Here is a 23,710-nt window from a genome sequence, read left to right as displayed (position 1 = left end):
AATTACCTTAATTGCCTCTCCGGTGCTACAGTAATTGCTTGTGCCTTGTAAGCCAGATGTAACAAACGCTGCGTGCCAGTGTTCACACAGGCTTACTTACAGGAGGCTGGGAAACCCTCCCAGCCAACAGCAAAGACCTGTCTGAGGAATTTTATGGCTCTTAAACCTGTGGGGAGTGGGGATTTATTTTAGTTTCCCAGCTGCTGGGGAGTATTTCTACCTTTTGGTGTGTTGGCAAGATGAAGGGCTCTGAAGCCAAAATTAACTTATTAGCTTAGAAAGCGAGGGCTCTGTGGCTCTGGGGCTCACAAAACCATTCTTTAAAAAGGCTCTTGGAATGTTTTTCACTTGGTGCAAATGTTCTAGGTTTTATGAGAGGGTGGTGTATTTGCCAGAATGTACTTACACACACATCTGTGTTATTGTTAAAACTCAACACAAGCAGAGTAACCTCACATGGTATTTTAGGGAGATGAGGAATACCTGGAACTGGAAGGAGTCACTCTCCACTTCAGCTCCAGAGTGCCTGTACCACACGATGCCATCACTGATGTCCTGCTGGGTGAAGGAGGTTGTGGGGGAGGCTGCTCTTCCATCAGGTAAAAGCTGCCAGGAGCCTGCGGGGCCGTCCGCCGGCATGGGCACCAGCAGCACCACTTCCCCTGGGAAAAACAAGGAGCAGCTTGGGAGAATATTTACCAAGAGGTGCAGCCAAGGCAAATGCCCACCCAGTCAGAGCTTTTTCCATGCAGTGCTCAGTGACAGAAATACCAGCAGAGCTCCCAAAAGCCACAGGCATTGAGACACCCCGGTGACATTGGGAAATCTTGTTAATTAATTCCATTAAACGGGTTGATAATTCTGCTGATTGATAATTAATCACTCTGTTATGTGAAGCATCCATCAGAAGCTCTCTAATTTCATTATCCCAAACCACCCTTGAAAAGTTGGAGCAACAAAAAAAATCAGCAAGATGCAATACCACACTTCCATTTGATCACCGAACTCTGGGCTAAAATTCCTTTATCAGTACCCCAATTACATTCCAAATCTTATGGTTTTGCTCATGGGAGTCCCCCTAAAAACCTAAAAATCAAATTCTCTATTTTCTATAGGTATGAATACTTTTCCCATTAGTCACAGAATAAGTTAGGCAGATAAGCCCTGCTGGATTCAGGACCAATTTTCCACATTTCTCTCTCCCCTTTCTGCAAAACAGTATTTTAGATAAATGTCAGTGATCATTGACTTCTGCTGCTTCTTCCTCACCTGCAGCTACAAACCTGTTTATATTACTGCAATTCATCACAGCAGCAATAATTATGGTGATACAAACACAGGATTATAAATTTAAGTTAGGGATAGGCAGCAGGAGACAAGCTCCTCAGGGAAAAATTCCAGTTTTCATGTAAATGCTTATTAAAAACGAGAAGACAGACCTTCATCTGCAGAAAACTAAAGGGGGAATACAAATTAATTACCTCTCTTCTAAACTGCACAACTCTCATTATCTCTGTTTCCATCAGGTGCTGGCAACTATTATGGAAACCAGCCTGTCCTCACAGCAGGATTAAAAAAACCCATGGATGTTGCTAGAGGGATCCTCTAATTTTCCTGGATCACCAAATTAAATGTGCTATCATTTCTTAGAATATGTTATTTGAAGGCATGGTTTTTGTAAGGGAAATAGTGATGCTGAGTAATTTTCTGCTCATGGCCATTGAGTCCCACTGGGGGACTGATAAAATTACTGCATCCCATTGGGAGCTGCTCCAGCCAGGGGGAAGAGCCCAACATTTCTTACCAAGATAAAAACAGAGCTTTTGGGACACTAAGGGAGCCCCTTTCTCCACTGGACTCCAGAGGAAAACCGGATTTCTCCACATCACCACTGGAGCTCCGGAGGGAAACTGCACCTTGTACAGGAGCACTGCTCCAACTGAGCCACATCTGTCACTGCAGGAGGATGCAGCCACCATGGAATGGGACTGCTGCCAACACCCTGCCTGACGGGTGTCAGGCTGTACTCTGACTGTGTCAGGGTTTGGGGTTTGTTCTTTGTAGTGCTGTATTTCTATTTTAATTTCCCCAGTAAAGAACTGTTATTCCTAATTCCCATATCTCTGCCTGAGAGCCCCTTGATTTCAAAATTATAATAATTTGCAGGGAGGGGGTTTACATTCTCCATTTCAAAGAGAAGCTCCTGCCTTTCTCAGCAGACACCTGTCCTCCAAACTAAAACAGCAACTTTTCATTCTTTGTCCATATATAAACCACACCTGATTACAAGCTGCACTTTGGGTTCAGACCAAAATTTTAGTCAAAATGGTGGGGAAAGATGAGGTCAGCAGCACTCACCCAGCACACCACTCTAAGGAAATATTCCCCCAAGTGCAGTAACCCCATGGACAGCAGAAGTGCAGAGGGATTTACCATGTCTGGGCTGCTCCTCAGTGATGGTGTAGGTGATGTCCGAGTCCCGGGTGCCGGGCAGCTCCGCGTGCAGGATTGTCTTGGAGATCTGCAGCATTCCTCCCTGGGGCACCCACACCAAGGAATTGGTCACCAGCTGGGGGCTCCTGGCACTCTGCAGGCAGGGGGACAGCAGGGAAAGGTGGAATGTGAGCAATGCTGTGCTGATGGAAACAGACTTGCAAGGGGAAAGAAAGGATCAAGGAGAGCATTCTGGAATTTCTTATGTATTCCATCATGGTTGTCTGCTTGAAGAAATGGTTGTGGATCCTTCTGCTGTACCCCCAGACCCAATTCCCAGCCTGCAGAACTGACCTTGTCCTCTAATTCCTAATTTCCTGCTTTCCCAAGTCTCTCTCCATAATTTTGTCTTTCACCACCATCCTCATTCTCTCTCCACCCAAGTCTTTAGTTACTCAGTGGGTTTCCTAACCTTCAAACTATTCCTGTGGTCTTTTTTTCCCCCAAATGTATATTTATCCAATATTAGTTTAAGCTTCCTGAAATGTGGATGTCAGCACTGGACTGCAGCAATAGTTCCAGTACAGTTTATTTCAGTAACACTGCTCTGCCACTCAAAGGATATATTAGCCCTTCTTGACTCTTAATTTGCTTTGTTGGACATGTCACCAAAATCCCTGTGACCCCTTCCATGCCATGGTTCTTCCTTATAACCCCAGCTGCTGTAAATGTGACTTCTCTTCTGGATTTCTGCACATCCACCTCAAAACTGGTTGTGGCTGCAGTTCACCTTGAACTGTGTGATCAGCCAAAATCCTGACTGCTCCATCTAAGGGAACACCTTCCTCCTCATTTGCTACTCCACATAATCAGCCCCCAAACTGACAAATGACTCATTGCTGTGTTCTGGATCTGCCACAGAGACAGGAGAGAGGGCTAAAAGGATGTTTGTGAAAAAGAAGCACATTGCAGGATGATTTCTGACCTCCTTTTTGGCATGTCTGCTGTGCACCCACCTAATTTGTACCCCACTTACACCGTGGGTTTGTTACAAACACGGAAACTCTCAGCTTTTAGGTCACTAAATGACTGAATGTTCCCTCACTGGCCACATCAAACCCATCCAGCACGTTGTGATACTATTCCCACATGGCTTTGATGCTGCTTGTTAATAAGAACAGACTCATGAGACAGCTCTTTCTGCTTTGTAGTCTACTATAAAAATATATTTAACCAGAATGAATTCACAGCACAGTAGAAGTGTTTCCAGAGAGCTCAGAGAGGCTCACAGGCTCCCTGGTCCATGCTTCAGCTACCTGCTCCCAGGCAGGGCAAGGCCATCTGCCTTGCAAATGCCTTGGAGACCTCTCCTGGCTGGATCTCTAGAGCTCTAGGGTATCCCTAAAATAAACATCTTTTGCCTTTTTGTTCTGTGGTCCCCTTGGACTCTCAGAAAAGAAAGGCTTCCATGTCCCTGTTCAGAATGCAACAGTTCCAGCAAAGGGTTTGGATGGGAAAACAACCAAAGAAAAAGCCCTGAAAGCTGCCCTGCTCTCACCTCTGTCACCACCTTCACCCTTCCCTGTAGCCAAGTGCTGCACAGAGAAACGTGGAACAATAAGGAGAGACAAGGGAACACAAAACAGGATAACACAAAAAACTACTCTCAGCAATTCACCCTCACTGGCCTTTACAAGAACCTGCTGAATCAACAGCAGGGGAAAAAGGTGTTACAAAGAACACAGAGTGGTGTCCAAGGATTTTCAGAGTCCCTGTGATCCTACTCAGGCTCCTTGGGGCCACAAAAGCCATCTGGGTAAAGAAAGCACAGGCAGAGCTCCTCTTATTCCAGGCATCTAATAACAGCACCAGCCTTGAAAGCAATTCCTTTTTCATGCCCAGACTGCTGTGTGAGCCACAGCACTAATTAACATTAATTACTACTGGAGCTTCAGGAGAGCCTGCAGGGTCCACATGGGATCAGAGCCTCCTCGTGTGGAACCCCACAGACACATGGAGTGCTGGCCAAGCCCCCTTCAAACTGCTGTGCCCCAGGTGCTGTGAAAGAGATCTAACACAGCAGAGAGGGTGAAGAGGGGCAGGGACATCTCCTCTAACTCCTTTCCAAGGGCTGGAACCCAAAGACAGTGTCAGATCTCTACATAAAGGGCTGCAAGCCATGACCTTCTCTACTCACAGCTCTGCCTTTTGTTACTCCTTCGTGTTATAAAGGAATGAAGGTATCTTCAGCTTTTTCTCCTTCTGTTTTATTATGGTGTATTACTTTTTATCAAATAACTTTGAATCATCAAAGCTGCAGTTTGAGCTGCTGCAAACCAAGAATTGGGGCAACCTCCAAACCCCAACCAACCCACTCCTTTCTCCGGCTGGTTACTCGGGATTAGTGACACCCTGGGGACAGAGGGGCACTTGCAGCCTCTCCACCTGCCTGCCAGGTTTCTGTGTGGCACATACCTTGGGAGCAATGCTGATGTGGAGCAGGATGTTCTGGAAGTGGTACCCATCGCTCACTTGCAGCAGGGCCGTGTCCTGCCGGCTGTCGGAGCCGTCGTGGGCGTAGCGCAGCCGCCCGCCCGTGAGGTCACCCAGGCTGAGGGTGGCAGGGTCCCCAGAGGGCCCCAGCAGCCTCCCGTGGTGTGGAGGCTCCAGAACCATCAGCACCACGTCCTCAGGATTGTCACTGTCCCCCAGGCCGAGCACCAGCTCCGACACTGTCCTGGTTTCCCCCCTGCCCACAAGGAGGGGCTCGTTCCTGAACACAAACGGGGCCTGGAACACAAAAGCAGCTCTGAGGTGTCTCCAGGGAGACTGGATCATGATCAAAGGCTGGAATTAAAAGTTTGGGGATAAGGACATCAGCTCACTTCATCCCTGGAAATCTATTTCACTCTCCACACCTTTTCCCCCAGTGGGCAGATCTAATAATAATTAGCATTTAAAACTGAATTAGTCCCATTAAAAGAAGACTTTCATGCCACATTAGGCTTAGGAAAGGCAAAAACTTGGGATATTTATATAGAAAGCTTCTGACTCCAGCTGATCCTCATTAGCCTTTTGAGAAGACAGCAAAACTAGGTGTCTTCATCCTCAGTATTTATTTCATTTCCAACACTCCCCACAGCCTTACTCTACTTATAGCAAAGATCTGCTAGAGGCCATATTTCTGCTGGTTTAAATTAGTTCTCCAGTTCTTTGTCATCAGGAAAGTTTCAATCTGCAGTCTCTATTGATCCCAATAAACATCATCTGCAGTGCCTCAGGAGGGAGGCAGTCCTGCAGAGACAAAGCCAAAGCCCTGGGAACATCCATCAGGGAGCCAACTGCTGCCACCCCACCTGGGCACGACTTCCCAGGGTTATTGGGGAGCAACAGGCAGAATTCCTGCCATTAAACCTCACTTATGTATTCTGGGGCAGTGACTGCAGCTCTTACTTAGGTGAACATCCTACTGAGGTAAACAAGAGATGAGGCTGAGCCAGGATCTCAGCACCAGCCAGAATCAATAGACACACAGCAGGATCAAAACCCACAGTTTGTCTCATTCTAAAGGACAAACTAGAGCACTTCCAATTTCCACAAGTGATGGGGATGACTAATATGGAATATAAATTACTCATGGTGAGGATGGAAGGCTGATCCAGGCTTGTAGGCAGGAAGGAGCCTGCACCAGAAGAGTTCTGTCAAGTCATCTGGTGCCCCTCTGAGGATGTAAAGGGGCCCTAAGAGTAGCAGATTCTCTTTTGCACTTTAAGGTCTCTATTTGTAAGGACATGCCAATTAGTCATAACTTCTGATCAAGCTTTCCACATTGGAATAAGCTCAGTGCAAGCTGCAAAGCTTCCCTGGAAACCTGGAACCCTGGTGCCTGTACCCCCTCTGGGGTAAGACCTATATATTATGCCACAAACTTTAAATAACAATAACACAGGAGACACAGACACTTGGCAGCACCATCACCTTGCCCAGAAGTGGTGAGAAGTTTGAGACACACTTTAAATAGCTCATGCTGATTTAATTCCCTGCTGGCCCAGAACAGAGCTTTGAATTTGAGTGTCAAAGCTTTCCTGCCATGGGGATCAATCCTGGCCCAATTGCCCTGCAGCAAGGGGCTGAAGTAGAGCCATCAGCAGATCCAAAGGATAATTGGAGCAGTAGGGACCCCTCAGCCCTCACTGATAATTGCTCTGTGACTGCACAGCTGCAACTCCCTGCACAAGCAAAATGACACAGGCCAGCTCCTCCAGTCAATTCCCCAAGTCCCTTTGCTCCATGTGACTCTTGGCTGCTGCCCCTAAGGGAGAGTTGAGTCCAATTTGCCTGATCTGAACCCCTGCTCAAGTTCTGCCCAGCTCCTTTGTTATCCCTGCAAGAAACCAGGGCTTCAAACGGTACAAAATTTGGGGTTGTCTCCAGGTTTTGTTACCTGTGTTGAGAAGGCTTGAATGTTGATCACCTCAAGGTGGGAGAGTGACTCTTGATCACTGACCTTCAAGGAGAACTGTCCTTTCCTAAACAGGTCCCCAGTAAGGCAAAATACAGGATAATATAAATTAATTGATTACTCTTCCAGGACTCAGTAATGATCAGCACACTATAAATTCAGCAAAAATGACTGGCTCAGTGACAGAAGCTTTAACTCACATTTTCTTCAATTATGTTTTTATAGTATTTTTTCCTGAAGATTCACAACAGCCACAACAGGTAATAAAACATCTTTAGCTGTGCAATAATAGACCCTCATCTCCCTCTAAGTAATGTTATCCACATGGGATGGCATCCCCAAGATAAAGTGCCAATTCTAAATGTCTGCCACTCACTGCTGAAGAAAAATGTCACTTCTCTGGCTTCAGGACTTGCCATGATTTTTCCTTCCCATTTACTTTTCAGTGATGCCACCCAAACACCTTGAAGTTTAAAGTAACAGTATAAATAATAAATAGAGTAATAACCAGTAAAAAAGTAGCTTTGTTTCTCAAGGCAAGATGCTGGTGACTACCAGGTAGACTTAAAAAAAAAAAAAAATAGCAGGATAGCAGGATACAGGAACATATATGCCTGAAGTCTGGTGAACACCAGCCAAGCCTTGGCATCAGGACACCCTGAAAGTCTTCTTCAGGTCTTACTTAGATCAAAGACCTCCCTGATTTATACAGCCAGAAATTCAGAACAGTTCCACTGATGTCACTCTGGTGCCAAGGCTTTATGGTGATGCAAATGGAGTGTGAAGCTTGGCAGTGTGGCAGGCTTATTGCCTGGCTGCAGGAAAAATCTGCTTCCTTGCTACATCCTTGCACTGTGAGCTTTGCCAGCCACTAATCACCACTAATTATTCCAGGGTACTAACAGAGCTCATGCTGGAGGCAACCAAGGAATGGCTGAAGGCAAACTATGGCAGAGACCACAGCAGTGACATCACTCGAGCATCTTCCTAACGATATCAAGGAACTGTGGTAACAATCAGACTGATATGCCAGTTTTAACTCTCAGCTGAGTATCTTGAAGATGGGACTGATTTCTGCACCCCAAAAGCACAGAAGCTTTGGGAGTTGGGCCACAGTGACCTCTCCTACCAAGAACTGAGGAGTTTTGCACCACCAGTTACACTAAGCATGCTGAAGTTGATTCAGCAGCAGCAGGAAGCGTGCCTCCCTGTAGGAATGCTTCCAAGGAAGAAGGAAATACCTGTTCTCAAGACATAACATTTTTTTTGCGAGGTAAGAGCTCAGCAAAAAGCCTCCCCCAGTCACCTGGGCTCCTCCCTGCTGTGCACGAGGCGGATCCTCCTCTCCTGTACATCCCTGCAGCTGAAGCTGTGGCCGCGGCTCAGCGGCACCTCCTGCCCGCCCCGCAGCATCACCAGCCGGCCGGTGGAGGGAACGCTGTCCACGTGGAACAGCAGCTGCCCCGAGGCACCGGCAGGATCGCACACACCCAGCAAGGACAGGTCCAGGGGCTGCACCCCGCCAATCCCCACCCTGAGGGTGCTGCTCACACGGGAGCTCCTGCTGGCTGAAGGGAAAGAAGGGAGAATGTTACTGCAGGAATCACCACCATCATGCCTGTCACCACTATTTTTTGGGTGGCCTGTTCATTCCTGACCCAGGTGGATTATAATCCATCCCAATCACTTCCCACCTTGATTTCCCCATTACAGAATTGAAAGCAACTGCAGACAGACTAGTAATTCTTCATTTAGTATAAAGAATGCATAAGTAACCACTAAACTTGATTCAGGAAGGGATTTCCCCCCAAGATATTTTGTCACTGGTTTTACACTGACGATAAATGGTGCACTCACCTTCTTCACACTCTCTGGTCCGTGTATTGCCATAGAAACCCTGGCCACAGGCAGAAACACACATCTCATTCTTCAGAAACGTGCTGCTATCACAGAGGTGGCACAGGCCGCCACTGGCACACTCCAGGCACCCAGGAGGACAAGCTGCATCGGGTGGAAAGCACAACCCCACTGAGACACTGCAAAACCAGCGCAGCCAGAGCTGTCCCCAGGCTCAGAGCAGAAACACCACTATGTGTGTGTCTTACCATCAAGACAGTGGGCAAAGAGTTATGACACAAGTTGGCAGAAAGTTCCTGCAGCAAGCTCACTGTGCTCACCTGCGCACTCGTGCCGTGCCTCGTCTGCGTAATATCTCTGCCCGCATTTGGGAACACAAAGGCTGCCCAGGAGGAAGAACGGGGCTGGGCAAAGGCTGCACTTGTCTGCTTGGTGGCACTGAAGGCAGGGTTGATCACACCCTGAAGAGACACAGGCAAAGAGTTTGGCTTGCCAGCCCTTGGGAGACAAAGGAAACATGTTGGAAGTAACGCTCCGAACAAACTCACTCTGGCACGTGTCTGATTCCTGGTAGAAAGATGGAGGGCACTCTTCCACACAAGCTCCTTCATGGAGAACGTGGCCTTCCATGCACTGCAGGCAGTCATTCCTTTGGGGACCTTTGCAGGCATTGCAGCTCCAGTCACACTCTGGAAGAAAACAAAAATCAGCTCAGGGCAGCCCTTTGTGGGGTGCTCACCCTGCACAAGGGCTTAGCACTCGGGGTCTACAAGCTGTGGGAAAACATCACTTATTTCCAGTATGGAACACTCTGCTGGGGAGTTCTGGAAATCTTTCAAGTCACGTGTCTTTTAAATCACTCCAAACTGCTGTTTCTGCAGCCATCCAGTGATGCAGGATTTAATAAGACAGAGAGAGAGACAGGTAAGTACAGGAGGCCAGATAAGCCCCTGAAAAGAGACTTATCCTGGCAAGCTCACTCGTTATCAGCTGACCCGTGACTAAATGAATTGCTGGACCTGACCCTTGAAAACTCTGCTGGCTCAGTTACAAAATCATTTACAAGAGAGTGATTTGCAATCATCTTGTTCCACTGAAAGGCTCAAGTATGTGACAGCAGGCTGCCCAAAAAGCAAAAAAAAAGAAACAAACCAAAACTGCACTGAACAATTTTCCCCATCCTACATCCCTTCTAAAGCAGGCCACCTGCCATCTAACAGATTCTTAGCCAAGGCACTTGAATTTTTTTTTTTTTTTCTTTTTCCCCTTGTTCACCTCTGCAAGTGTTGCTGGAAAAATCCAGGTAATGCTGGTGAGCACAGCTCTGGTAGTGGCACTCCCCAAAGAGCAGGACCTTGGCTGCATCCCTGCAGGACGTGCAGCTGGCGGCCGAGTCGCAGCTCCGGCACTGGCTGCTGCAGGCTGTGGAAAGACAAAGGAAAACCTGTGTCATACCTGATGCTCCAGCAAAAATGGTGTTAGCCTGCAGCCTTGCTACTCCTCTTGTCCTCTGTGGAGACTTCTGAGGTTTTGTTTTGCTCCTTTTCAAGTTCTCCTAAGTGTAAAGAGCCTCATTCCACTTGGAATAGGTTGGAATGTCCCCTCACGCTGCTTCTTGCTTTCCTCTGACATGTCAGGGTAAAACACTGGCCCTAAATCCAAATCCCCAAATAAGAGCTTTCCCTGCCTATTTTTTTAGATTCCCTGTTCTTTACCCAGGAACACACCAATTTGGAAAGCAGAGCAGACTGCTGCAATCCTTGGTGGGACCAAAGGCCCATTTAATTTCACTTAACGTTTCCACCTTTTTATCTGTGCACAGTGTGAAATTCTGGAGCTGCAGGGAGCACTAAAGATGCCAGGGAAAAAATAATTCAGGGATTTACTGAATCTAGGATCAAAGTCCAGAGGTTCAGAATATTTCAACTCACCTCTTTGATGTCCAGGAACTAAACTTTGCAGGAGGCTGTACTAACAGTTTGGGTGATAGATACTGACATGTTAATTCAAAACAGTTTTATAACCAAAAAACCTCCAAATACCAAAGTACATGTGAAAATACCCATGCTGCTCTCACTGAGGCAAGAACCCAGGGTTTTTCAAAACAGTTCCTTGTTTTAGCTTCTCTAAGAAATGTCACAGAAGGTCTGCCTTTTATTGATGTACAAATGATTTCTAGCAAAATGTTTACCTAAAGCATCAAGCAGCTGCTTTTAGGTGCTCTGGTGCCACTCTGATTTTTCTTCACTTGTGAATACTACATTAAAAAATCACTTTTTTAAAGTGCTCCAAAGAACCAAGTATTAAAAATACAGTCCAACATTCTACATGAGAAATCAGGAGGCATGCCAGAAGAGTAAGCAAAAAATCTGGAAGCAAACCTGCCTGCTTGTTTTATCAGCACGACTCCATATCTGCATTTTTAAGCCCATGAAGGACTTGTTAAGCTTCCTGCTGTTCCTGGGCCAGGATGTCATTGAGTTTAAAAATATCTCCCAGAGCCCACACTGGCACTCAGCATCTCTCTGAACCTCATTCCAACCCCGAGTTCCTCAAAAGTGCAAAGAGACTAAAATAAACGTTGAAGAGAGACCAGATTTTCTCAGCCTAGCAGCCAACCTCCAATTAAACAATCTTCATTCCCTCCAAGTGGCAGTTTCCCAGCAGCCTGGGACAATTTGTATCTCTGTGGCTTATCAGCAGCACTTGAAAAGGCACAAGTGACACTTGGAATGACAAAAATCCAACACACTTGGCCTTGAGCCTCCTGCTCCAAGGATTACAAACACTTCTTAAAAAGCCATTTGCAATAAAGAGATTAGAGTAGCTGAATTGGTTTGCAAAAAAAAAAAAATCATCTATTTGCAGTTGAGTCCCTGAACCAAATTCAGGAAGAGTGCAGGCCTCAGGAACATTCCTGGACTACCTTGATATCCTGAGGCAGGAGCTATCAACAGGAAAGCTTTCATTAGAAAGGGGCATGTTAATTAAGAGGGGAGATACCCTGGTGCAACATGCAGTAAGAGAATCCCCACTGCAGGAGAAAACTGAGTATTTTGTTGAGCCTGCAGGAAACCAGCCAGAACAGCAAGAATCCTTTTTCTAAATTCCTATTTTTTATCACTTTCCTTTTTTTATTATTACTGAATAGCCTTTTTTTTTTTTCCCCTCACCAGAAGAGCAGAACAAGTCCTTCCAGCTATTTCCTTGAACTTATGTAAGGTGTCTCCATTTCTGCTGATCAGATGGAAATAACAGTTTCAGGAGAACCATCAATTTCAACAAAAGGCAGGTAAAGCTGACAGCCACATCGGTTTCCTCCTACAGGACCTCATCAGTGACAAAACTGGGTCAAGGCAGGATGACACTGATACCTGGACTCAGTGCCACAGAGTTATTTTATCATAAACCAGGAGAATTTAAATCAGGGTAATGCAGGACTTCACTAACCTGAGTGTTCAGGTTCACAGTGACCAAACCACTTCAGTATTCAGTCATTTTTAGGTGTGTGTATCATAGTGGGACAATTCAAGCAGGGTTTTATCCATTTTTTAAAAATTTTTTTTATCTTTTTATCTACCATTTTGCATTTTGGAACATCAAGCCAAACAATTATGAGAGGAATAAGCCAGGGCCAGAGTAAACAAAAAATAATAAAGGAAAAGAGAGGCCCTGAGAGATTCACCAAGGATAGCAAGAGTAGGATAAAACATAACTTAATACCAGATACATTCCACCAGATCATTAGGATGGGCTCAGCTCTGTGTCTACCAAGCTGTACCTTGTTTCTCCTGGGGTTTCACATGAGGAAAAATGGATATAAATGCTACAGTGCAGCATCCATGGCATGTACCGGCAGGTAGTGCAGTGGGGAGGGGTTTGCCTCAGTAAGGATTGATTAAAACTGGTCTCAACTTGCCAAGTTTCCATCAATCCAGAATCCATCACAAGCAAACCTACCCAAATGCTCCTGCAGATTTTTACAGCAGGACACAAAGCCTCTTGTCTTTGAGGTCAATAACAAAACTGCAACTGTTTTCAAATTTCAACCCTGCTGTAGGCTCTGCTCCTGAGGCAGCTCATCACCTCTGTCAACTCGCATCGTGTTTTTAGGCACTTGAAACCCTTTTTTTTTTCCAGGCAACAGGAACAAGCTAAGACACGTTGGTAAAGGCACTGAGGAAGGGAGAGGAGGCTGGGGAGAGGCACTCACGTCTGCAGGTCTGCCTGGCATCCCTGTAGTAGCCCAGGGAGCAGCGCGGGGCGCACGCACCCGTGTGGGACAGGACCAGGCCGGCATCGCAGGAAGAGCAGGACAAGGGACCCTCACCAGTGCACGTTTTACATGAAGGGTGGCACCCTGTGGGACAGCAAAACAGTGTTTCTGTTCAAGGAAAAGCAGCTCTCAGGGCAGCTCTCACAAGCTTCAGCAGAAGCTCTCAGGCAATGAGAGCAGGGATGGCGAGCACCGAATGCTCCCGTCACGTCTAAGCCCTCAGTGCTGCACAGAGTCCAAGAAAGGATCCTCTCCTTTCTTCCTCTTTTCACCCTCTTCTCTTCAACCTTTCCTTCTCAAGAAAAGCCCTTACAGGATCTGGCCAGGACCTGTCTAACAGAAAAGAGCAGGAAAAAGGCTAGCACATACCTCCCTCCCATGCTTTCTCCCACCTTCAGCTTAGATCCTCTTTGTCTGTGTAGGAACCATCTGGTGCTTTTCTGACAGTTCCACACTTCCCTGAGGATCCACATCCATCCCTTCAGCAGGAATTGTACTGATGGAGACCAGACTATCTCCATGCACCCTCTCCCCATCTCCCTTATGAATTTCCAGGCTCATTTCTTAGTCTGACCAAATTAATTTAAAATACCTCAGTGGTTGAGGCCAGTGTACCCTATTACTTTCTCCAGAGAGGTTACATACACAATTATCAGTCTGTTTTACTTCTTGACAGGCCTTTACCTGAAGATTGATGCCATCCTTACACCTATCATGATAGGTGTAAAATTAATCATGAGTCAGAGTGGGCAAAGGAATCAGAAGCAACCACACTGAGCTGTGTTGGGGATCTCAGAAGCCAGAACAAAATGTTCTATGAGCTTTGACATAGTCTCAAATATGCACAACTCCTTTTAAATGAAACCTTTAAACCAAAGGGAAGAAATGTTACCCCCAGGCTTACATCTCCAGGAAGGCAAAACCTCTCTCTCAGGGGCCTTTGCAACTGAGTGTCACAGAGTGTGTTTCATAGCTCTGGATCTCATTTGTCAAAACCAGGTAAATAAACACACAGCTCCCAGAATGCTGGAGAGAAGCTCTGAAATATGACCCACACTAAACTAGATTAGGAAATGCCACTTCCTGCAAAAGGAGCATCTACATTGTGCTGAGTGTCTGGTCTTGGTTCCTTTCTCTGAAACGAAATACCTTTTTCTCAGCTTTGAGCTTTACCACATCTCTGTCAGCCACAGAACAAGGAAAGGAACCTGCTTGCTTCTAAGAGCCCAGGGAGTACAACAACTGGAACATGAAACCACATCAAGAACTAAAAGTGGAGGAGATGCAGGGACACGGGTGCTGCATCCATCACACCAGCCCAAAACACTGAATGAAACTGGTTTCTGTTCTAGGAGCTGCTACAAGCCATCATTTTCTAGGCCATTACCAGCCTCAGTAACAAACCTCAGTTAGGGTGATGCTCCACATCAGGCTGTAAAGCATCCTGAGAAACCCCCAGCAGCAATAAAAAACCCCTGCTGAAGTGCAGCGTCCTGCCAGCTGGACAAAGCTCCTCTGCTGAACAGGAACATTTCAGGAAGCTGTGCCAAGGATGCAGCAGCTCCTGGAGCTGTGTGGGAAGCACTCACTCTTGCAGGCACCGCTGTGGCTGTAGTGTCCTGGAGGGCAGTGAGGCAGGCACAGCTCCCCCAGCAGCAGGTGACGGCTGTCCTGGCACTTGAGGCACACGCTGCCCGTGTCCCGCAGGTTGGCCACGCACTGCTGGCACAGGGGGTGGCAGTCTGGAGGGAGCAGGGAAAAAAAGGGACACTGAGCACACAGGGACAGCACAGAACTCCAGGAGGGCATTAGGGATGGGACTTTGAGAGCAATTCCTGCTCCCTGAAACTTCCCATCCCAGCAGCATTCCTTTCCTCTTCTTGTGCTCTTCCTGAGCACCACAACATTTTCACTTTTCCTCTGCATCCCCCTCCCCCATTCAAGCATCCTCTTTCCCATCCTTAGGTGAGCTTGGGAAAGCTTTGCACAAAGCCAGCTCAAAGCCCTTGGCTTCCCAAGACCTTTCTCTGATTTTGAGTGCCTCTGCCTCCAGGTTTCTCTTTAGCTCTGCTGAAGGCCTCAGGCACTCACCTCCCTCTGCTCCCACCATGATACAGAACCTGTACAGATGTATGACCGTCTCCTGTAGTTCCTGCTGTTCACATCTTCCCACACAAATGAGACATCCATACCCTGAAACAGCCACAGCAGTCCTAAAAGCCAGGCCAAGAGTGGCATCAGAGCACCTCAAAACCTTTTCCTGTTTCCATTCTTCCCCAGCAGGACACAGGCTTGTGTCTCCTGACCTCTGCCTGAACTTAGGTGCTTCAAAAGGTTTGACAACAAGCCTTTTGTGTGCACAAAGGTGCAGTGTAAGGCAACCTGGAAGCCAAATTAATCCTCATTATGGTAATTGAGAAAATGATAAAGGAAATGACGACTGTCTTGAAAGATATGTAACAATGAGGCTTGATTTGAGTACCTGGGCTCTGGTCAGATTTCTGCTGCAGGTTCACCTTTCTGCCTTTGGTGACAGCATTACTACAGATTGTCAGGCAATCTAAATTTACAAGCTGAAGACAGGCTCACATGGAAGCCTGGAGGAATTCTGCATCCATAGCTGCAGGAGCATGGCTGGAGCCTGGCCCCAGCGCCTGTCACACACAGGAGATTCTCACTTTATAACCAATAAAATAAACATAAATCAGTTTTTTGTACTTCCACATTTACCTGGTCATATGTTGACTCTCCTTACTGCTAAAGCAATAATCCTCTAGTTGGATCTCTTGCTGGAGCCACTGGTCTCTAATAAAGAGCTTTGGTAGGGTATAATGAGCAACAAATCTGCTCAAAAGGTTTCATAAGTAGAGCATAAAAATAGGCTGAGAAAATGTAGGGTATCCAAAAATTCAGCAAAAACCTAGATTCTCACAAACTAACATTGAAAAATCTAAGTATCTACAACACTCTGTGCTGCTGCAGTGGAGTTTTCTCTTCACAAGCCTCTATTTTCACTTCTAGGAGTGGAAAGAGTTTTCTCAGTTACTGTTTTAGGATGAATCAGCCCCATCACTCTCTTGTTCCTTTGCAAGCCTGGAGATCAAAGCACACACAACACCAACACAAAACCCAGGGTTGATGCTTGTGGTGAATTTGGGGACATTGGGGAGCGAGTGAGGGAAGAACTGAAGTGCTTTGTTTAGGGAGAGATGATTTCACTTTTTCACAGCAGGATCCCTTTGAAGCAAGGACTAACAGAAGGGGGATGTTTTCCTTGTGCTTCTCAGTAACACCCCACAGCCCTGCTTGTTTCCTGCTTCTGTTTTCTCCCTGTCAGGCCTCCCTCCAGCTCCTTACAGCCTGTGGGATTTGGGTTTTCTGGAGTCTTCACATTCCCTTGCAGGTCAGTAATTCTCTTAGACCCCTTCCAGTACGCAAACTGGATTTTTAGGAAGTCACCACTTTGCTTGTAGTCCCAGTGCCTCCCTCTTCATCTTTCTGAGACTGCTGAGTTTCTTCCCACTCATCCAGCAAAATGTTTTCCTGCTGCCCTTCCAGCTGGCTCTGATTTCCTCCTTCTTCACCTCTATGCAAAAATAACCCTCATCACCTTCCCTATCAGTGATCCTCCCATAAAGCTACTTTCATTGTAAAGCAGAATGGAAATACTAACATGGATTTCCAGAGTTACTTGACTACCTCACTCTCTTTAGCTTTCTCTTAGCAAATAAAGCAAGAAAAGTGTGCCCTTCCTATATGGAAACTATTACAGATTGTTCCAAGACAAAAGAGGCTGCTGAGGAGACAAAACCATCTCTGAAGTGTTTGTGAATGCTCACAAAGGAAGCCAGTGCCATTTCTGCCTCTCAGCTCCACCATTAGCTAAGCAATCACCTGCTCATACTGTTTAAACACATCACCCCTCTTAGGGGCTCTCCACCAAAGGATTTCCTGATGCAAGTTTTGTGCTGTGCTCTGAGGTTTACAACAGAACATGACTTAAAATCAGCACTGAAAACACCACACACTTTACAGGCACCCCAAAGTGCAAAAAGTCTCTGGTCTTACAGTAAATCCAGAAGGCAAGTCAGTGTGGTTGGTTTAAAAGGATATGCAACACTGACCAGGATTTTTGGCTTGTTTTGATTGTTGGAATCTTTCTCTTGTCTCTCTTTTCCAATACCTGAAAGAGAACCTGTCACTCAAACAAGCAAAGTGAATTCCTGGTGTTTGTAGGGATTTGCCTGCATCCTGTGTGAGAATTTGCCTTTGCAGGGAGGAGGAGATCCAGCTGGATGGTGCCTGGCACAAGGGATCCCAGAGCAAAGGAGGGAAAGGATTTTTCCTCCTCTGGCAGCTCAGCTGCTGATTCTGTAGGAGGCTGCACAGCAGTGAGTAAGTGGAGCTAAGCCCCTCTTGCTCTGCTCAGCCAAACTCCAGCTCTCTGTGATGATATCAATGTCTCTCTAAAAGGACAGCAACAGCTCATTAATTTTACAAGGAACTGAGTATATTTCTTGTTGTCAGAGTACCCCTTCTGGAATTTTAAGAGCAAGGCAGCAAAGCTTGTTACAGGCCCCCTCCTGAGCGAGCTCTTCTGGTTTAGCTTTGAACATTTCCCCAACTGCACACAGCCTAAAAAAGCAGGAGCCTGCAGAACACAGGGACTGGGAGCTCCCTTGCAGCTGGAGTTCAGACCAGACTACAAGGGATTCTGGTGTTCAGGATTTTCTTCCACACCAGTCCCTCTGCAATTTGTCTGACTGCCCTTCCATGGAATCAGGAAAAGATTCACAGGGAAGGTTCCAGATCAGCACAGAAAGCTCAAATCAGAGAAGGGCAGGGGTTTATGAGCAGGACAAGACTTTCAGTTGGGATTTTTAGACTGGTGACTGCCAAGTTTTCTGAGGCTGAAGTCGAGTTGGACAAGAGGGAGAGGGAAGTCACAGAGTTTTTGAACTGGGAAAACAAAACCCACAGAAGCTGTGAGATCCAACAGGGGGTGGCTGAAGTCTCAGCACACTCCTGTACATACACTTGGGCTATAAAATAAAATTAATCAATTGAGCACTCTCAGGGAAGAATTGTGCCCAAAACAGAGCTCAGAGACTCATTGATTTTTTGAAAGTTGAGGACATTTTGTCTTTCTTCTGCTTAAATGGGAAATGCTTATTTGATTAACTGCTGAAAACAAGACTTTTTTTTTTCTTCTATTAACAAGGCAAATGTTCCAATCCTCATTCAGGTAACAGGCATTACACCAATAACACATTTACAATAACACCATTAATTCCCAGGCAATGGTTTGGAGTGACAGTTGATTTTCTCCAGCTCTGTGAAGATTTTCCCCTCCAGGTCCATAAAGTATGGCAGGTGACTGCAATGCTCAGCAGGCCCTATAAGCTGTAAGACAATTCTGCCTGGAGGGTCAGGAATTAAAGATAAATGGGAAGATAATTGTAAAAATATATTGCTTTGGGAAGGGAAGGAAAAAGCTTTGTTAGATTCTGATGCAAATCATATCTTATGAGAGTGTCAGGAGTTTTAATGTTCTCTTTTATGGGACAGCTGCTCTTTAACTGATAATTAATAACCTGCAAGGGCAAATTCAGCATTTCCATCAGTGCTGAATGAGAAGAATGAGGGAAACTTCACAACCTGGATGTGGAGCTCTTGATCTCTAGGAGAACTGGTGACTTTGCTTAAACACCACACATAAATTTAGCACAAAGAGCAGCAACAACTTCAGACTGCAGATCTGGGCCCAAAGCACAACTTTTTTTTTTGTCAAGGCAAAAATGTTCAGTTATGATCCTCTGCAAGGGTTCTCACAGCATTTTTTCACTCCTTCCCTGCTCTTTTTGTCTCTGCAGACAAAACACTGTTGTTTAAAAGGAAGATGAAGAAATGGTTCACAGAATTAAGCTGTGGAGAGCAAAGAAACAAGTCTTCCATAAAAAAACATCCAGGATATAGATGCAAGCAAAGAGAAGGCTCTGTGAAGGGAAATCATATTAAACTGAGAACAAAAGCCTCTCAATGGATATATTTATTACTTCTAATGCATTTTTCCCTTTTCTTTGGATTCCTTATCTCATTTGGAACTGTTCAGCCTGGATTAAGCCTCACACACCGTAGCTTTTCTTGATAAAAGAAAAAAAAAAAGGTTTGATAAAGCTCAGAAATTGTTGGAGCAGTTCCCAGGATATGTTTCTACGTGTCTGTGTGACGGATTAAAAGCGATTTTTCTTTTTAAACAGATAAATGCAATCAGTGGTTTCAGATGATGGGCTTAAGTGCAGGCACTGAGCACCCACACAGCATAACCCCTATCCAGAAATCCTATTACCTCCCAAAAAATGCACACAGCAACACTTGCTGTGCCAGCTTTCCTTTAGGGCCCCATAAACTGCTTCTCTGGATCACTAATTTGAACTGAACTCCTTTTCCTGAAGGTCTGAGCAGCTTTCCTGGCAGTGTGAGGCAGCAGTTGAATGGCACAGACAGATCATCCCCTTACTCACCCACACAATACCCCACCAGGTTGAGGTACTGCTCCTCCTTGCAGCCTGTCCTGCACTTGCCACGATCCAGAGTGGCACGGGGGTGGCAGGTGGAGCATTCCCAGTCAGAGGGGCCATGGCATGTCTTGCAGGATGGATGGCAGGCTGAGGAAAAAAAACAACATTCCTAGTTAAGCTCCTGGTGCACCCTCTGCCCTTCCTTCCCAAAGCTCCAGCTCCCACCATCATTTCCTCCTACAAAACAAGGGCATAAAACGGTCTAAAGGCACCAGGGACTGCAGGCTGTGGTTTGGAAGGCTCTCACATCCTCATTTTGAATAAACAACATGAGGAATGGTTTGTCAGTTTACAAAATGTGATTTGCTCCCTGCATTAATCAAGGTATAGATCTACACACAATATAAAAGAGAGAGAGACTGGCCCTGTTGCTCCTCCCTCCAGCAGATGCTTGTGCATATAAAAAACCACAGTGGGGAGATAAATTAAACTTCTCTTGGGACTGTATGAACATCATTGTGGAGCTGGATATGCATGAGAGGAAAACTGAGGAATGGTTTTTCCACCAAGCCTTCCCAAACTGAAACCTCTAAGGCAGGAATGCCCTGCCAGCTCATGAGCCACTGTGTCTGCTAAAAGCTCAACAAAGACATGGCAGAGAAAGTGGCTTAAGAGGGCTCAAAAATATTTCATGGACTGCTTTTGTGTCCTTCCAGCTTTCAAGACAGATGTCAGATTTCCATGCTACAGATCTGAGGGAGATAAAAATACTACAGCTAACAGTCAGTAAAAAATTCTTAAAAACTACTTTCAAAGCTCTTTATGAAAAAAAGGACACAGTTTGCAAGATGCCACTTTCCTGACACTGAAATTTTGTTTCTAAGACATTTCTACAAGCCTGAAACCACGTAAAGCAGCACTCAGCAGTTACCTCAGCTCTAAGGTGGCAGTGCACACCTCAGAACTGATCAATCTTTCCAAAGGCCTGCCAAAAAATCTATTTATAGAGTTGTTCTTTGGTTGAATAAATTGAATAAATAGAGCAACGGACTTTAGGAAATATTTTTCTCTCTAAATTTGAGGCTTTGCCTAATAAAAGGATTTCATTTTTCAGTGTTGCCAATTGAAGAGGTTTTTCTACAGCACACAAGCTAGGAAGCACAAAATATCTTCAGGGAAACAGTCCTGAGGAGCAAAACTGTGTGTAATTGATGATTCCAAGTGTACATCTCTCTCCCATTAGAAGGAAATTGGACTATCCTATTCTTCCCCAAAAACACTTCAACAGCTTCATAAAAACCTGCCAGCCTCTCTCCTGACACTGAGCAATGCCCCCAGGCCGTGCCTGGGATGAGATGCAGCAGGGCAGCTGCAGGAGCACTCACAGGAGCAGTGATTCCCCTGGCTGAACATCCCCTCAGGACACACAGGGAGGCACCTGCCCTCCAGCAGCACCTGAGGAGCCGGGCAAGCCGTGCAGTCCTGGGAAGAATTCCCCACGCAGCCTGCGCAGGAGGAGTGGCACTCTGCAGGGAAGGGAACAACACACAGAGAGACAAAACCTATTAATTCTGCCTCAAAATATGGCCAGATTGCTTTCTTCCCAAGGATAACAGGAGGGTATTCCTCCTTTAGAGGATGCTCTGCTTGTGAGAGGTAGAAAGGAGTACAAAGTAGAGAGCAGTTCTTGAGGATAAGGAGCAAGCAGAGACAGCTGCATATTTAATATTTCTTTGCACCCACACAGTTCATTACTGAAATGCAAAGCTGAGCTGCCCAACACTGTGTGATGCTGTTGTCCTCCTCAGAACAGCTTTCTCTCTGACTGGTGGGAAAACACAGATATCTCCAATGCACATCACATTACCCACTTTTCCAAACTCTAGCCTTCATGAAAATGCTTGCTAGTTGGTATTTCAGGAGCAGGGATGGCAGGTGTGCTGCAGGGCATGGAGCAGAAGAGCTTCCTCAAAAGAAAAGACTGTTCTGGGATGTCTTGACCTGCTCCAAGGGCTAAGAAGGAGAAAGCTCAGCCTTTTTTGAAAAGGGTTTAAGGATTGATCCTGCTTCAAAGTAAGTCAGTGCTCAAAATCACATACTCAGCTTCAATGGGAAGGAGGCTAGACTGAGCTGAGCTGAGCAGGCTTGAACACAGGTATTTAAAAAGAAAGTACCTGGGTCTTTTAGTCATGAGCCTGACATAGATGACATTTTCCCTCAAAAGTACGAGGATATGCCATTTGGAAAGTCAGAATTTAAATACTCATGGCAGTCACGAGGCAAGCACAGGGCTCCTGGCATGCACAAATCAAACCCCAGAGCTGTGACAAGCTCTTCTCACCTCTGCAGACCCCTGAGCTATCCACATGGAACTGGGGTGGGCAGGCAGGGAGGCAAAGGCCATGCAGAGCTCCTTCCCCAGGCATTTGAGGCTGCAGGACATCCTCGGGCTCCCGGCACTGCAGGCACCGCGCGGCCCCCGGGCCGGCACAGGAGAGGCAGGATGGGTGGCAACCTGGGCACAGGGGGAGAGAGCCATCAGAGCCACAGCTTTCCCAGAGAGAAGGGCAAGGGACAGCCTGCCCAGACACAGGGACAGGGCCCAGCAGCATCTGGTCCTGCCTACTACAACAGAAGAGGGATTTTAGAAAAATATTTGCCATCACGCCTTTCGCCCCCAAGGAATGGATCTTTTCCTGAATAAAGCTGATGAGCAAATAAAAAACTGCAGCCCTGTGCCACAGGCAGACAATTCTCCTTTAATTTCTGCAACTGTAACAGTGAGCTCAATCTCACTAGGAGGCACAGCAAGAACTGACAGAGTGAAGAGCTCACACGAAGCAGAAATTCACCTTCTCCATTTTCGCTTTTCCCACTACTGCAAAGATGACCCCAGTCTTGGCAAATCTACCAGATGTGTTGGAATTTCATACCAGGAGTATGTGGAATTGCATATCAGGGGTGTGTGGAATTTCATACCACAAATGTGTGGAATCTCATACCATGAATGTGTGGAATTTCATCCACCTCTTGAAAAAACCTGGAAGCAACGTACATTTATTTCAGTAGCATACACAAAGAAAAAAAAAAGTCCCTGAAATCACTAAATCCTGGGGGGGTGAAAGCAGAAAGTATGTGGAAAATTCACTTTTTTTCAAAGCAGAAAACAATCCACAGGGAAGGCAGGAATTAAGCACTGACTGGTTCAGTATGGGATAAAGGAAAAACAAAACCTGCTTTGCAGCAGCTGGGGAACTCACTCCAAGCGCAGAGCTTACCCTGGCAGACGTTGTGAGCCTGGTAAAAACCCTCTCCACAGCTCTCCAGGCACTGGCCCTGGCGCAGTGCCAGAGGGAAGGAACAGGAGGTGCAGTGAGTGGCCAGAGGTCCCTGGCACGTGGAGCATGAAGCGTGACAAGCTGATGAAGAAACAGAGCACACAGAGCTGAAACATCCCATTTTCACTCCCTGCTGCTGACTACAGCCTTCTCCAGCTGTAGGAAACTCCCAGCTGGAATGAGACTCAGCTAGGTGAACTAATGAGAGCAGAAGTGCCCATGTATTAATAAATACTAACAGTACTAAATTCTCACTCACACAGTGTTTTGAATATGTATCCCAGCATGTTTTGCAAGGAAAAGACAACCCATCACAAGTGAACCGAAGAAAACAACAACAAAAATCATTCCCTGTCCCTACTCTCATTTCTCTCTTAAAATTCCCTCCCCACATCTGGGGAAGAGCAGACAACACGAGGGTCATGCAAAAATCCATCTCTTACCTCTGCACCTTCCACTGGCACTGGGGAAATGTCCATCTGGGCACTGAGGGATGCACCTCCCCTCGTGTAGCAGCTTCCCTGCAGCACAGCTCACACACCTGGCAGGCTCTGGAGAGCACCTCTCACAGAACTGGCCACAGGCTGCCGAGGGAACAGCTCATCAGTGACAGGCACTCAACTGGGGAGAGCAGCAGAGCCATCGACCTCTCCCCATGGATGGAAACCACCCTATAAATCTTTACATGGCAGTGTACAGCAGGCAGCAGGTACCAGGCAGTTCAGGAAGGAGGGGGGAAAAGCTGATTTCAAAAAAATTTTCCCCCTCCCCCTTTCCTTCAAAGTGGGGGAATGCAGCTAAAATCAGGCATGATAATTTTTCT

At 46.3% G+C, this 23,710-nt stretch overlaps 1 protein-coding gene across 1 annotated transcript in view; it reads right to left on the bottom strand.

The window, feature by feature from the left end:
• FRAS1 (Fraser extracellular matrix complex subunit 1) overlaps positions 1–23,710 on the bottom strand; it is a 97,284-nt gene that overhangs the window by 26,685 nt on the left and 46,889 nt on the right. Inside the window, 16 exon segments of the mRNA XM_033060063.2 lie at positions 484–662; positions 2,434–2,587; positions 4,909–5,223; positions 6,878–6,962; positions 8,202–8,463; positions 8,753–8,896; positions 9,073–9,213; positions 9,301–9,441; positions 10,028–10,174; positions 12,966–13,112; positions 14,618–14,770; positions 19,553–19,696; positions 20,935–21,075; positions 21,891–22,064; positions 22,828–22,968; positions 23,331–23,471. Coding sequence (XP_032915954.1) covers positions 484–662; positions 2,434–2,587; positions 4,909–5,223; positions 6,878–6,962; positions 8,202–8,463; positions 8,753–8,896; positions 9,073–9,213; positions 9,301–9,441; positions 10,028–10,174; positions 12,966–13,112; positions 14,618–14,770; positions 19,553–19,696; positions 20,935–21,075; positions 21,891–22,064; positions 22,828–22,968; positions 23,331–23,471 — 2,609 coding nt within the window.

The sequence above is a fragment of the Catharus ustulatus genome, chromosome 5, assembly GCF_009819885.2.
Source record: "Catharus ustulatus isolate bCatUst1 chromosome 5, bCatUst1.pri.v2, whole genome shotgun sequence".
Taxonomy (NCBI): Eukaryota; Metazoa; Chordata; class Aves; order Passeriformes; family Turdidae; genus Catharus; species Catharus ustulatus.
Note: the sequence above shows the minus strand (reverse complement) of the source record. Positions and strands in the feature narration are given on the sequence as shown.